The following is a 13,786-nucleotide window of genomic DNA, read 5'->3' as shown; positions in this document are numbered from 1 at the left end:
GTTTGTATTTAAGGAGAGATTATCTGAGAAGTATACTGAATGATTTGAAGAAGACATGTTGAAATGTACAGAGAGCTTTTGGTTTATGAAAAATGTATGCCTTTGTTTATTTGTTGGTTTACTGTTTACAGCTTCCCACAATGCAACTCAACCCTAGCTATTGGAGTCATTTGGCTCAAGCTTTCAGTGTACACATGATAGCTGTGTCAGATTGAGATTGGATCACATTCACACCATATCCGAACTGCTCTAGAGTCGATTTGGACCTGGGGACAACCTCCTCCAAACGGTCTTGTACAGTTGTTGTCGTCCACCTCTAGTTGGATTATCATGTGTTTATATATGCACAAGTAAACCATGCGAAGAGGTAAAACCAATTAAAGCTGCAAGCAGCCTCGGGCGGCCCTCGCAGCAAGCGCCGCTCCGGCCTATTGGCCACCGCGGGGGTTCCGGCCACCGCAGAAGCTCTCGCGCGTTTTCCAGAGCCGCAGCCCGCTCCCCACCGCGGAAGCTCTGCCGCAGTTTCCAGCACCGCCGCCCGCCAGCCGCCGCGGAAGCTGTCGCGCATTTTCCCCGCCCGTCCACCGGGCGACACGCGTGAATGCGTTCGGCGGCGCTCCCCGACGACTGTCAAAAAATCTGGTGCAGATCGGTCGATGCGTCGAGGAGATACGGCCGATGTATCAACTTAGGGGGCGCAGTGGAGTCAAATTACATCTCAAACCCGTCGGGCTCTTTAGAGGTGAACAAAGGTCATACATATCCAGTTTGGCGCCAATCGGATGATCCATGTGTGAATTAGAGCCAAACGTATGTATATGGCGAGGGACTGATATTCGCCATTTGGCCACGCCCACACGGTTCAGCCAGAAGCGAGCATTGACAGAGTTTATCATCCGAATTACCTTGATTAGGTCAAGAGAGCCATAAACGGAGCTTTCCAAGGAAAAAAACGGCACTTCCTGTTCCGAGGGGGCGGGGCTTAGATGACGTCATAATATGATGACATAGGGTCGTCAGGGATCCCACCAGGGTCACTCGTGCAAAGTTTGGTGCAGAAGCTATCGACCGTTCACAGCAAAATATGAGACTTCCTGTTGTCAGGGGGCGTGGCCTAAGTGATGTCATCATTTGACCATTGGATATTATTGGACACAAGATGATAATCCATAACTGAACGTTTGGTGTCTGTCATTCCGTAGGGCAATGCTGCCCTCTGGTGTCGAATTACTGAAATAATGAAACTATTTCAGTAATTTCAGTAATTCGACACCAGAGGGCAGCATTGCCCTACGGAATGACAAAGGATCCCCTTTGTAATTACATATTACACAGTCGATCACAGGGGAACTTTGAGCCCTGCTAACCCCCCTTCAACATGCTCCAAAACTCACCAATTTGATAACTTTAAATCAGACATGCCTTATGATCAGACTGACCGAGTTTGAAGCCGATCAATCGAAATCCCTAGGAGGAGTTCGATCAAATACGAAGGCTGTAAAAGTCAAAATCGAGGTCAAATGAAATTCAATCTAAAATGGCCGACTTCCTGTTGGGTTTAGAGCATGGCTCTAAGAGACTTTTTTGTACGTCCCGACAAGATACACATGTGTACCAAGTTTCGTAATTCTAGGTTTAAACATGGCTTGGGGCTGTTCATTTAAAATACTCTAGGGGTCACTATAGAGAAATTAGGCCACGCCCACCAAATTTTGTTATGAATTCCTGTCGGGGGCTGGATAAGGATCCATCCTAGTGAGTTTGGAGCAGCTCACCCCGAAACTGTGGAATTCAGAGCCAAACGAAATTCGACGGCGTTCGCAACGCCGCCACGCCCACCTGCTACATCGAAGCCAGTCGGGGTTGGAATCCACAACACACCAATATGTTTTCTGTCTCTGGACACTGTTTCATGTTGATTAGATCAAAGGGCTAAGATAGCGACCGTTCACAGTAAAACATGACACTTCCTGTTCTCAGGGGGCGTGGCCTACTTAAAAAAATAATTTCACCACAGGGTATTTTAGGACACCCGATGACGATCAATCAATGAAAGTTTGGTCCCTCTCTGTGTTTTTGTATAGGAAATATAAGAGTTTCGTGTTTCATGGCGAGTAGGTGAACTTTGACCCCTGCTAACCCCCCTTCAGCAAGCTCATACAGTCACCAATTTGATAACTTTAAATCAGACATGCCTTATGATCAGACTGACCGAGTTTGAAGCCGATCAATCGAAATCCCTAGGAGGAGTTCGATCAAATGCAAAGGCTGTAAACGTCAAACTCGAGGTCCAAAATGGACCTTCAATACAAAATGGCCGACTTCCTGTTGGGTTTCGACCATGGCTCTAATAGACTTTTTTGTACGTCCTGACAAGATACACATATGTACCAAGTTTCGTAATTCTAGGATAAAGCATGGCCTGGGGCTGTTCATTTAAAATACTCTAGGGGTCGCTATAGAGAAATTAGGCCACGCCCACCAAATTTTGTTATGAATTCCTGTCGGTGGGTGGATAAGGATCCATCCTAGTGAGTTTGGAGCAGCTGGGCCCGAAATTGTGGAATTCAGAGCCAAACGAAATTCGACGGCGTTCGCAACGCCGCCACGCCCACCTGCTTCATCGCAGCCGGTCGGGGTTGGATTACTCAACACACCAACATGTCTTCTGTCTCTGGACACAGTTTCATGTTGATTAGGTCAAAGGGCTAAGATAGCGACCGTTCACAGTAAAACATGACACTTCCTGTTCTCAGGGGGCGTGGCCTAAGTGATGTCATCATTTGACCATAGGTTATTGTAGGGCACCCGATGACGATCAATCAATGAAAGTTTGATCCCTCTATGTGTTTTTATATAGGAAATATAAGAGTTTCGTGTTTCATGGCGAGTAGGTGAACTTTGACCCCTGCTAACCCCCCTTCAACATGCTCCAAAACTCACCAATTTGATAACTTTAAATCAAACATGCCTTATGATCAGACTGACCAAGTTTGAAGCCGATCAATCAAAATCCCTAGGAGGAGTTCGATCAAATACGAAGGCAGTAAACGTCAAAATCGAGGTAAAAAATGGACTTTCAATACAAAATGGCCGACTTCCTGTGATAGTTGGCTTATAACATTAAATGTAAGTTCTGAGTCTTTTGGTGAGCTCTACAAGTGTGCCAAATTTCATGTCTCTACGATGAAGTACGTTCATACCATTGTGTCAACAGAAAATTGCTAGTTGCCGCCGTTGAGCAATTTTTTATGCGATTTTTGCGACAACCTTAAAATTCAAAATTTTTAATTTTTCTAGTCGCGACCGCCAAGTTTGGTGAGTTTTTGAATATGATAAAGCCCCCAAAAAGGCACACGAAGAGGGGGGCAGAATAATAATAAAACAGTACAGATACAATAGGCCTTCGCAGCGCTTTGCTGCTCGGGCCTAACAAGATTTTGTGTTAAACAGGTGGGAAAACACCTTAGCAAACAGTAGGTGCTTTCTAAAGACAAACTGTTTGTTTGCCAAATATGGTGATGGTGTGAGTCTGCTTTTTACCCAAAAACCATGGTAACCTTTTTAGAATGCATGGCATTGTGAAGCCTTTGAAATAGCAGAATATCTTAACATTAACATTTAATAGCATTTGTAACTGGTCCATATTGGGTCTTTTCCGGGATAATGATCTAAACATACAGCTAGATCAACACAGAAAATTTTCACCCAACACAAAATCAACCTTTACCAGGGCAGAGTCAGTTCTAACTAATGGACTGGTGAATATCCAAAGTGTACTCTGCTTTTTTCCCAACCACCACATCCAATCTCCACAAACCTGCATTTGTAAGCTGATATAAAGAATGGATGGATTGATGAATAGATTCTATTTCTGGGATTTAATTCCTATGAAAAGAGCATAAGAGATGGTCCATGTCTCTGAATGATTGAAATGTTCTCAAAAATATTTTCTGCAGGTGTGCCAATAATTAATGTCCATAATTTTGTTGAACGAAATTATTTCTTAATGTGGGGTTTTATACCCAATTGATAAATGTTCTTAGATTAAAGGTCAGCATTTTCAACATTTGGCTTTTTTTCACAATTAAGATTAGAAGAATTTCTTTCAATGCTTTTCACCTACATCTATCAACATGAACCAAAATCTGGAGAGTGCTGAATTATTTCCTTTTCTTATCCTACTTTACAATTACTTGCAGTTTCTTCTTAAGCCCCTGAGGTTCTGTCATTGACCATTTCGCCTACAACCTTTCACAAGGCCATGGTATAATACAGCTAATTGTCCCTCGGTAATGTGATTTACAGAGCCAGACTTTTAAAATTGTTCCTACAAAAAAATATATAAATGAATAAAATCAGCTTTTGAATAGTCACCTCAAATGTATCAGAAAACATAATACTATTTAATCAGACCTCATGAAAGTCGCATTACCTTGAAGTAATAGTAGCAAATAGAAGGAATACAAAGAGTGCTCACAGTTGGCCCATTACTGCTGATCAAATACAAGATGATAAAGCACGTGGAAAAAAATGTGATGAGATTACTAAAAGCCTGTTGTGTATCTTTTCTGTATCAAGATAGCACAATGTGGAGCAGGCCTTGATGAAAACAGTCCTTGCACGCATCCTGCACGAGGACGATCACACTCACACTTTCATTTAAGAAGCCAATAGAACTGAATGCAATTGCTGCAAGGCTTTGGTCTGAGCAAAAATTTTCCTGGAGTGCGCTTCTATGTCCCCTATCATTCAGACTCCACAGAATTTGAAACATAAGTGTTATTCATATGAGCATGAAAATAAGTAATTTGCAATGATATTTGCCTGTTAAATTGTTTTTTGACAAAAAACAAACAAACCTGGAAGGTGAATTATGCTGCTTCTTTTCAGTTTTGCCAGCCGTGTAAAGATAACCCCCTGTTGTATTTCACTTTCTTCCAGTCAGGCACTTGAAAATATTTTTTTAGCTTTCGGGACGAAGACTTGTAGAAGCTGTTTTTGTTTGAAAGGATGTAAAAGAAAAGCAGAAGACCAAATGTGACAGGAAATTGGAGAACTATTGGACCTTTTTTTGTATGAGCTCCATTAAAATGGCTGGTTTAAATTAGACTGCCCAGGTGAGGATAACATAAAAAACTAGAAAGGCTATAGCACTAATCAGTTCCACAGGCAGAAGGCCTGCTTGTCCCCCTGCTCTGCATTACCACGTGCCATCTTTATGGTAATGCTCCCTGCTGCCAGAGTTCATTTCCACAATTTCCTCAGGCCAATAGAGATATTAAAGCCCCCCCTTTTTTTTTTACAAGCACGCTCACATTGTATTTCAATTGTATACACGACTCAGGGGAATGAAAGTGAGGTGGAGCGCTTAATATTTGCGTACCAGACAGAGACAGTTAAGAGGAGGGAGTTGGACAAAAACACTGAATAATGTAATGCTTTGGTACTGAAACACTGGTAACACTTCTCCCTGTCATCTGACTCAACATGTCCCCGAACATTAGCAATTACTTTGCAAGTCATGCACATTGTCGGTCAAAACAAACTCTGCAGCTCCATTAGAGACTGTTTCATTCACAGCATCAACTCCCTAGCCTAATCAATACTGGCCATGACAAGTCACCAGATCCTCTCAGTGGAATCATTTGTCAACTGAGCGATGGCTGCAGCTGTAATGAGAGATTGTAACATGACTCTCACGGTAAACACGTCTGATTGTTTGTTTTTACACCGCAAATTAGGCTTTCTGCTCACGCTGCCCTTTAATAACTTTTAATTTTCTCCACCAGGCCTGTTGCCCAGGGTGACACTGGGCTCTTTATCTCTGTTATGAGGGCCTCTGTCTGGCCCCTCTTGCCCCAGCATTTATTCAGATAAGAGATATTACAGCTGCTGAGCACATGCAACTGAACCAGCCACACAGCCGGCTCTTATGAATCTTTGATTATGCATCCCAACAAATTGGTGGATGGCTCTCATGGGCATGTGTGGCAGAGATTTCAAAGCAATATTCGAGAAATAATAGTAGAAAAAACTGTCTGAATGATTTGCATCAGAAAATTGGACAATAAACATTTTAATTCAGATATTTTATGATGAAGCAATATTTATTACACAAACACTGTCAATATTTACATTCATGAGAGTAAAAGTATTTGCAGTTATGATTAAAAACTAAGGATCTTTAAATTTTACATTTATTTTGAGATAATAGAAATGATTTGGTCCTTAATTATTTTTCTATTGCCTCAAGCATACAAAAACATATGTAGATAACACTGTCATTATAAATAAATTAAAAAGAAAACCAAAATGGAAAATTTGTACACATCTGCTTCCATTTTTTTTTTTTTTTTCAACAGCTGGGTCATGGAACAAGATATTCATTCTAAACACAGCAGCAAAGCCACAGCAAAGGGGCTGAAAAACAAACAAACAGAGTTCCAGTCACTTGCACTGAAGTTGATTAAAAAGTGTGCAGAAACCTATCAAAAACCTCTTAGAGCTGAAGCAATGTTGTAGAGGAAAATCAGTCTGAATTCATCCTCAGCAGTAGGAGAAACTAATAGTCATACAGAAAAATACCTTTCAGGACACTGCTGCTATTTCACCCAGTATTTGCACAAAAATTTCCATTGTGCCCTATTTTTTTTTTCTTTTTTTTTTGAAGTGACATTGTGTAATTTCTCAGTTTTCATACACTTGAGTTTACATTGAATGTGAAAGTCAACACTGTTTTGTAGCTAACTGTTGTCATTTTACTTGACGGCAGGCAATGTGTATTTGACTTTGCATGTTTTCTTTTTGTATTTTGGCAATGCTGTGAGACATATTTGACTTTATGTATTATGTATATATTAAGCGTGCTTGTTGAGTCTTACAGTTACAGTCTTACAGTTTTCAATCAGTTAAATATTGTATTACTGAAAACAGGGTTTTCAGTTGTCTTTTTGACTGTGCTGCATTGGGCCTGAACGTTTTTTTTTTGTGTGTGTGTTTTTTTTTTTAGAAAAATTAAGTATGTTTGTCCTTTTTGTCAGATCTTAAGGCCAGTAGCATTTGAAGCTAAATTGAAGAATTAACAGCCAATCCACGTGATTGTAGTAACTGGCAGTAATCACCACTCATAGGTGATAGGTAAATAAAAAAACATTAAAAGGTTTTTCTTTTGTAATTATTTTTGGTATTGATTTGTAAAACCAATAAGGAGGATAAAAAAATCCCAAAAAATGCAGTTTTTATAGGAACTCTCATGAGTTCAGAGAAACATGAAAAAAGTACAAAATAAAAACTACACTTAACAATACCAGAGGTATTCTAGACAAGAAAATCACTTTATGAAGGAGAATTTATCTGAAAATTGTTGTCTTTGTGTGTAGCTCATTTCAGCAACACTGATTCCTAAAAACATTTAAATGAAAGTTGCATCAGGAAGTTGGATTGTTTTTAAGAGTTGCTTTTGTGTATTTTAATTGGTGGCTTTATTTTTTATTAAATGTCAGAAAGATATAGAACTTCAGACTGTTCCTAGAAAAAAATCTTCTTGATACTAAAAGATTGGCATTACTTTTGTCAAACGAAATAACTTTTTCGATACATCACACAGCGGTATTTCCTTCCTCCTTCCCAGCTGTCTTTTATCCACTCTGACACCTTTTCAGCTTACCCAGTATGCTGCAGCAATTTTTATCTTCAGCTTCAAAAAGCCCACCTCCTTTGTGCACTGTACTGGCACCCAGTGGCTGCTCACATACAGTTCAAAGCACTGCTGTTAGTTCTAATCCGACAATGCTACCAGGGGTTTACTACCCTATGATTGCTCAGTGTGAGAGACTGTTAACAGTCTCATCCTTAGCTTTTGCTTCACTGTCTGCCCCTCTCTGAGGTAAAACTGATCATTGCTCTGTCATGCCTAGACTTTTCAGCCCCCATTCAGGTTGGATGCTTTTTCTTCTGGTGTCTGAGAAGAGAAATATGTTTAAAAGCTCCAATAAATCCCAGATGAAACATTCTGAAAACAGCTGCCTGTGTGATTCAGCGTTTTGCCTGCCTACCCCACAGAATCCTGCATTTTCCTCCAAAGAACTCCCACAACAATGAACACAGCTTGTTTAGCAATAGTGCAATCTATCTATAATATGTGCTGTTTCTTTTTCCTTTTTCTTTTTTTGATTCCAGTCTTTTCAAGTCTACAAAAGTGCAGCAATGTTAAACACTTATAAATGCTTTGGGTAAAGTCAATTGTGTCTTTTTTGACACGGAGACAGAGCAGCCTCTGGTGGTTACCTTTATGATTGCGCTTGCCCCCTTCTCCACTGTAAAGTCAAGCATTTATTGATTATCACATTCCAGAGTTCAGGCAACATGAATCTTGACTTTAGTTTAAAACTGACTACCAATTTATACCATAATTAATCTTTAGTGATTACGTGTTAGTAACTTAAATTGCATCCTAGTAATTAAAAGTCTGGTTTCACCTTTCTCAACCTCAGCCCTTTCATAAATTAGACAGTTTTGCAAATAATTCATTTTTCATACTATCAGAATGACTTTTTGTTTTTAGTAATAATTTGTTTCTTGTCATCTTAAATTCAGAAATTTTTTTAATGCATCCCTTAAATAATATAACTTACCTATCCATTCATCCATTCATCCATCCATCCATCCATCCATCCATTCATCCATCTCTCTCACTTTGTGTCTCTATAAATATATACTGTATATATTTATACATGAATGTGAAAACTAATGTTGTCTTTCAAAATATGTTGTAAAACTGCTAAATAGGAGTAAAAGAGTCTTCTAAAGCTTTGACCTGAAAAGGCTGCACATGCTCAATTACCAGCCGAGGCGGAACAGAAACTTTGATAGCCTTTGTAAGTTTGGCACCAATGACTAGTATTTTAATTCAATTCTCTTTTCCTCTGGGAATTAGCAAGTATTCATTTAAGTTTGTCTCTTACCACAAAGGAAACTTCTGAGTGAAGAAAAAAGGCATCCTATCGTATTCTTATTCTTCCTTAAGCATGTTTATCAATGATATTGATCTGCAGTCATACTGTTAGCTTTAATATAACCATCCATTTAATATTCATTTAACATTGTGGTTTAAGCGTAAACGTGTCGACAGGCGAACAGCATCTGCAACAAAATTACTTACAGATGCATCTTATGTCTTAAACTGAGATACACAGACTCAAAATGATACAAACTGAGGCAGAAAAAGCCATGCTCATCTATCATAACGGGTTCTGGGGAGTTTTTTTTTTTTTTTTTTAACACTTTCAACCGATTTGAGGAAAGTGTAGCTGAAGGATAGTAGGGCTGTAGGCAACAGAGAAAATCCAGAAAGGTTCACTGCTGGGTTTGAGGCTGAGCACAGAGCAAACAATTGTCACAGTCTGTCTGCAGGTAGAAATATTGAAGTTGACGTCCGGCTGTGATAAACAAAAAATGGATGTGAGACTGAAGGTGTTTCTTGCTGTAGCAGTGAGATGTGCTATATCAGTGCTCACAATGAACCAGTATAGCTGGAGAAAATGCAATGAAAAAAGTAAGAATGATACAATGACAAAGTGTTTTCTAGTGTTTGCCTCAATAATTTGGGAGGCATGGTGTCCAGTGCCAACACTTGCATGCAAAAAAACATATGTACTGTATGTGTTTCATTTATTTATTTGACAGACTAAAAAAACAATATTTATCTTCAACAAATGGAGAACAAAAAATGAAAAAAGACACTAAAAAGAGAAAAATAATATTTTTGTTACAAATTACTCAAGCTATCTTCATTTTTATTTTTATAATGCATACTCATTATTAAAGTGGCAGAAAGGTTTTATATTGACACAATAGCAGGGAAAATAAGTACTGAACACATCAACATTTTTCTTCATCAGGCTAGAGAGCTGCACGATATACTGAATGTGTTTGTCAATGTGTTCAATATTCTAATCACGAATGACTGCTTGAGTGCAATATTTTGAAGGCTATTAAATTTCAAGTGACATGCATGCAAATTCTGCATGCCCTTAATTTATTTGGCCTGTTGAATGGAAATTCACTGCCCTTAATGCCCAGACCCAAATGCAGCTGTGATGCTAATGCTTACAAAGAGTGTTGAAGACATTTCAAAAAAAGGAGAAGATAGAAAAGACTCTCAAAATTATGGCTTAAAGTGAACTAGCATTCTAGCAATATTCGGTAAGAATTTCAGCTACATATTTTCTGGATAGTTTATAGAGTTATAAGTGTACTTCTAATTGGGCTACTCGTATGCAATTCACACCAAATGAAATGTGTTCATTTCTATTGAACACGAGAATAACACCAGATACGTAAAGGCACAGAAAGAAAAGTTAGTGTGGAGTATGCTGATATTACTCACTGTGTGTCGGTGTTAATGGCTCAACACTTACAAAAGGTTTGTGTGTCTGTTACGTTAAAATCAAGTAAATCTTGTCACATTAAATATAGTAGCACCCTCTCCAATACATGTTAGCCACTGGCTGAAAATCCTAAATAGTTGTTTGAAATTGCTTCTCTTTTGAATGATGCCTCACACTATTTTGGATTGATTGGTTCATAGACACATTACATCAGGAGATGGAATTTAATTTGGCATACAGCTACCAGTCAGTAGCATCATAAATTCCCAGTTGCACTCTAAACTTGCTAGAAACCTAATGGGCTCGTTGCACGCACTGACGTCACATCCGCATGAGCGAAATGCAGCTTTCTTGTTTCCGCTTTGAGTTACCATGACAGCTAGAAAAGATAAAGTCGCATTTCAGAGGCAAATAAACCAATACTATGAACATTGTTGTCTTCCTAATATAAAGGGCTTTTAGTTTTCATGGATTTCCAAACGATCCTGAATTAAGAAGACGGTGGCTTGTAAATATGTGTCACTACCAGTTAAAGCTAACGCCGGAGGCTAAAACTTCAGCCTTCACTTCACTCCGTATCAGCTTCTTCATCCTAAAACTATCGGAGGGAGATGGATGGTAAATAAAGGAGCCGTCCCTGTGTCGTTTTCATGGAATCACTTCTGTATTCAGCCTGAAAGAGCAAGAGTATGGGAACGAGTGAGTAGACCAGAGCCAGACAGCCGAGCAACTGATCCGACTGTACACACTGCTGTAAACACCGTCCTGTTTGAGCTCTTCACAAGAAGCATGCAAAAGTAATAAAACAAAATAACACGGAGACCTTAAAGAACACGGTGGCACAACAACTTTGAACCTGAACAGTCAGCTGAACTCAAACTCTTGACACCAGAGCTGCTCTACTGTTAAGCTATGGGGCTTTTTGTGCTTCCTCATGGTTCAGAAGCAAAAAGCCCGAACCGTAATCTCCCCCGTTACTTGGTCTGTGTTTGACTAACGACAATAAACACACATACTTGAAAATAAGTACGAAATAAGGTAAAAACATTGTCCGTTAGAATGGATTAAAATGTTTAGATACTTAAATATCTAAACAAAAAAGAGAACATTGCCTACTAGCATAAGCTAAAGTTAATGTTAGTCATAAAGTAAAACTCACCTTCGTATCCGTGAATCTATAACGAGGCGTACATTCTACATATATATATATATATATATATATATATATATATATATATATATATATATATATATCAATGACGTGCAGTGAGGTTCTAACTATTGAGGCACTGACTTAATCATAATCAGATTTACAAATATAGACCCCGTGCATGTTATTGTTTACAAAAGGAAATTTCGCGCATGCGGACAACGCACGCTGGAGGGCAAAGACTATTCTTCTACACGTCATTCATAGCCGCGCTGCCGCCGTAGAATAATTCCGTTATATTATTAATTTCGTGCTGTGCTCCACAGCAAAAGGAGAAACCGTTAAAGTACAACTCAAAACCACTTCTTGCTCGCTCTCTGTAGGCTATCAGTGCAGCAACTATATGGCTAGCTCGCTGTTACTGTCTCTTACGCTGCAGTTGTGGAGTCAAAATGTCTGGGATCATGAGCGCCTCCTGCTTCGCTTCTGAGGATTTGAATGGGAAAATGCGAAAATCCAGCGATTTTGAAGAAAAAATAATCAAAATTGGTTAAGCTAAATGAAAAATAGGTACTTTATAGTACAAACCACAGGGTGAAAATAGCAATATAAATGATCTCATTATATATATATATATATATATATATATATATATATATATATATATATATATATATATATATACGTTTCGTTTACATAGACCTAACATTGGACTTAATTTACTTGTCCAGCATGTCAAGGACAGGCCACATCTAGGCTTGAAAATCCATATAGCTACAAATCATCTGGGTCCACGCGCCTTCTAAAGGTTCTTTGAGCCTGAAGCCGGCTGATTTAGTTAGCAATCAATATGTTTTCTGTGAGCCTAAGCCACGGTAATCTTTTTACAGCACCTCTCCTCTCGCTCTTTCCTCTTATCCATTGCCCTTGTAACCCTCAAATCTAACCATGCGGCTGTGATTGCTTCTAGAAGGCTTTGTGGTTAGAGCAAGTAAAGGGGAAGCGACAGGAAAAAACTGGATGAAAGTTGATATCGGGAAGTAGTGAAAACCCAGAGTTTATGTGACACAAGGACTAAAACCTCTGCTCCTTTTATAAGACTCGGTCTCATAAAAATGGATTAGAGGAATGGGTGCTTCTGCTTACCATGCTTCCATAATGCAATGAGAATCTTTTTGACATGACTTACAAATCCTTTAGTTCAAGAAAAAATATCTATTTGCTAAACTATAAGGTAGCAGGACAAACAACCTGAGAGCTTCATGTTCACTAAAAGAATTTCTGAATAATGCTCAACTAGCATTTTTCAGTATATTGACTGTATACATGCAGTCAATATACTGCATGTATTGACGTACAGTATAGAGCACGTCAATACATCATATATTGCATAAGGATCCCTTTAGAAATAAAATTCTTTCTTTTTTTATCTTAGTGACAACAACTATATTAAGGACTTTCCACAGCTAGCCGATGGTCTCATGGTCATCCCCTTGCCAGTCGAGGAACAGTGTCGGGGAATCTTGTCAGAGCCATTACCCAACCTGCAGCTTCTATCAGGTAAAAGGGGATTCAAGGAGTTTTGAGGAATTTGTTCATTTTATCCATATTTTTGATACATACTTCATGAATAATAAAGCCATTGGATTCATGTAATCTAGACATAATTTTTGGCCTGTATAAATGTCAAGTCACTGGAAGTACTGGGTCAATGTGTACCTGAAATTTATTTTACCTGCAAAACAAACCAGTAACAGCTCAAGACTTATAGCAACATGTCGTTTTTAGAATTTAAAATTTGTGTAAAAGCGCTACAAAAAAATGTTTGTAGTGATTTGTAAACAGAAACTCAAATGTGATGATAGGTTTAACAAATAGCTATAGCTGAAACATTTTGAGAGAATAAAAAATAAAATGTGTCTATTTGTTCTCAAGAAATAAAAAAGAAATTCTTTAAAATTGCATGTATTCTTTAAACTCTGGGAAGCATATTAAGTTTTCATTGTAGTACTGATTTTAGTACAGTTAAGAATTGGTACATCTTACCACTTCAAAAGCAGGGATTAAACTGAAATTAAGGGCAAGAAGTTCTCTATGTAAAATATTTTCGTTATGAAGATTTATTTCAAATATATATATATATATATATATATATATATATATATATATATATATATATATATATATATATCAAAATGTGAAATTCAGCAGCTGTTTTTACCTTTTCTGTGATTCTGTGACTTTA

The 13,786-nt window shown here is 38.4% G+C and overlaps 1 protein-coding gene across 1 annotated transcript in view; it reads left to right on the top strand.

Annotated features, from left to right (window-relative positions):
- Positions 1-13,786, top strand: part of astn2 (astrotactin 2) — a 262,503-nt gene that overhangs the window by 181,807 nt on the left and 66,910 nt on the right. The window contains exon 14 of the mRNA XM_032569481.1: positions 12,977-13,101. Coding sequence (XP_032425372.1) covers positions 12,977-13,101 — 125 coding nt within the window. The remainder of the gene's footprint in view (positions 1-12,976; positions 13,102-13,786) is intronic.

Source organism: Xiphophorus hellerii, chromosome 8 (genome assembly GCF_003331165.1).
Source record: "Xiphophorus hellerii strain 12219 chromosome 8, Xiphophorus_hellerii-4.1, whole genome shotgun sequence".
In the NCBI taxonomy this organism is placed as follows: Eukaryota; Metazoa; Chordata; class Actinopteri; order Cyprinodontiformes; family Poeciliidae; genus Xiphophorus; species Xiphophorus hellerii.
The sequence above is the reverse complement of the archived record's forward strand: the minus strand, read 5'-3'. Positions and strand labels throughout refer to the sequence as shown.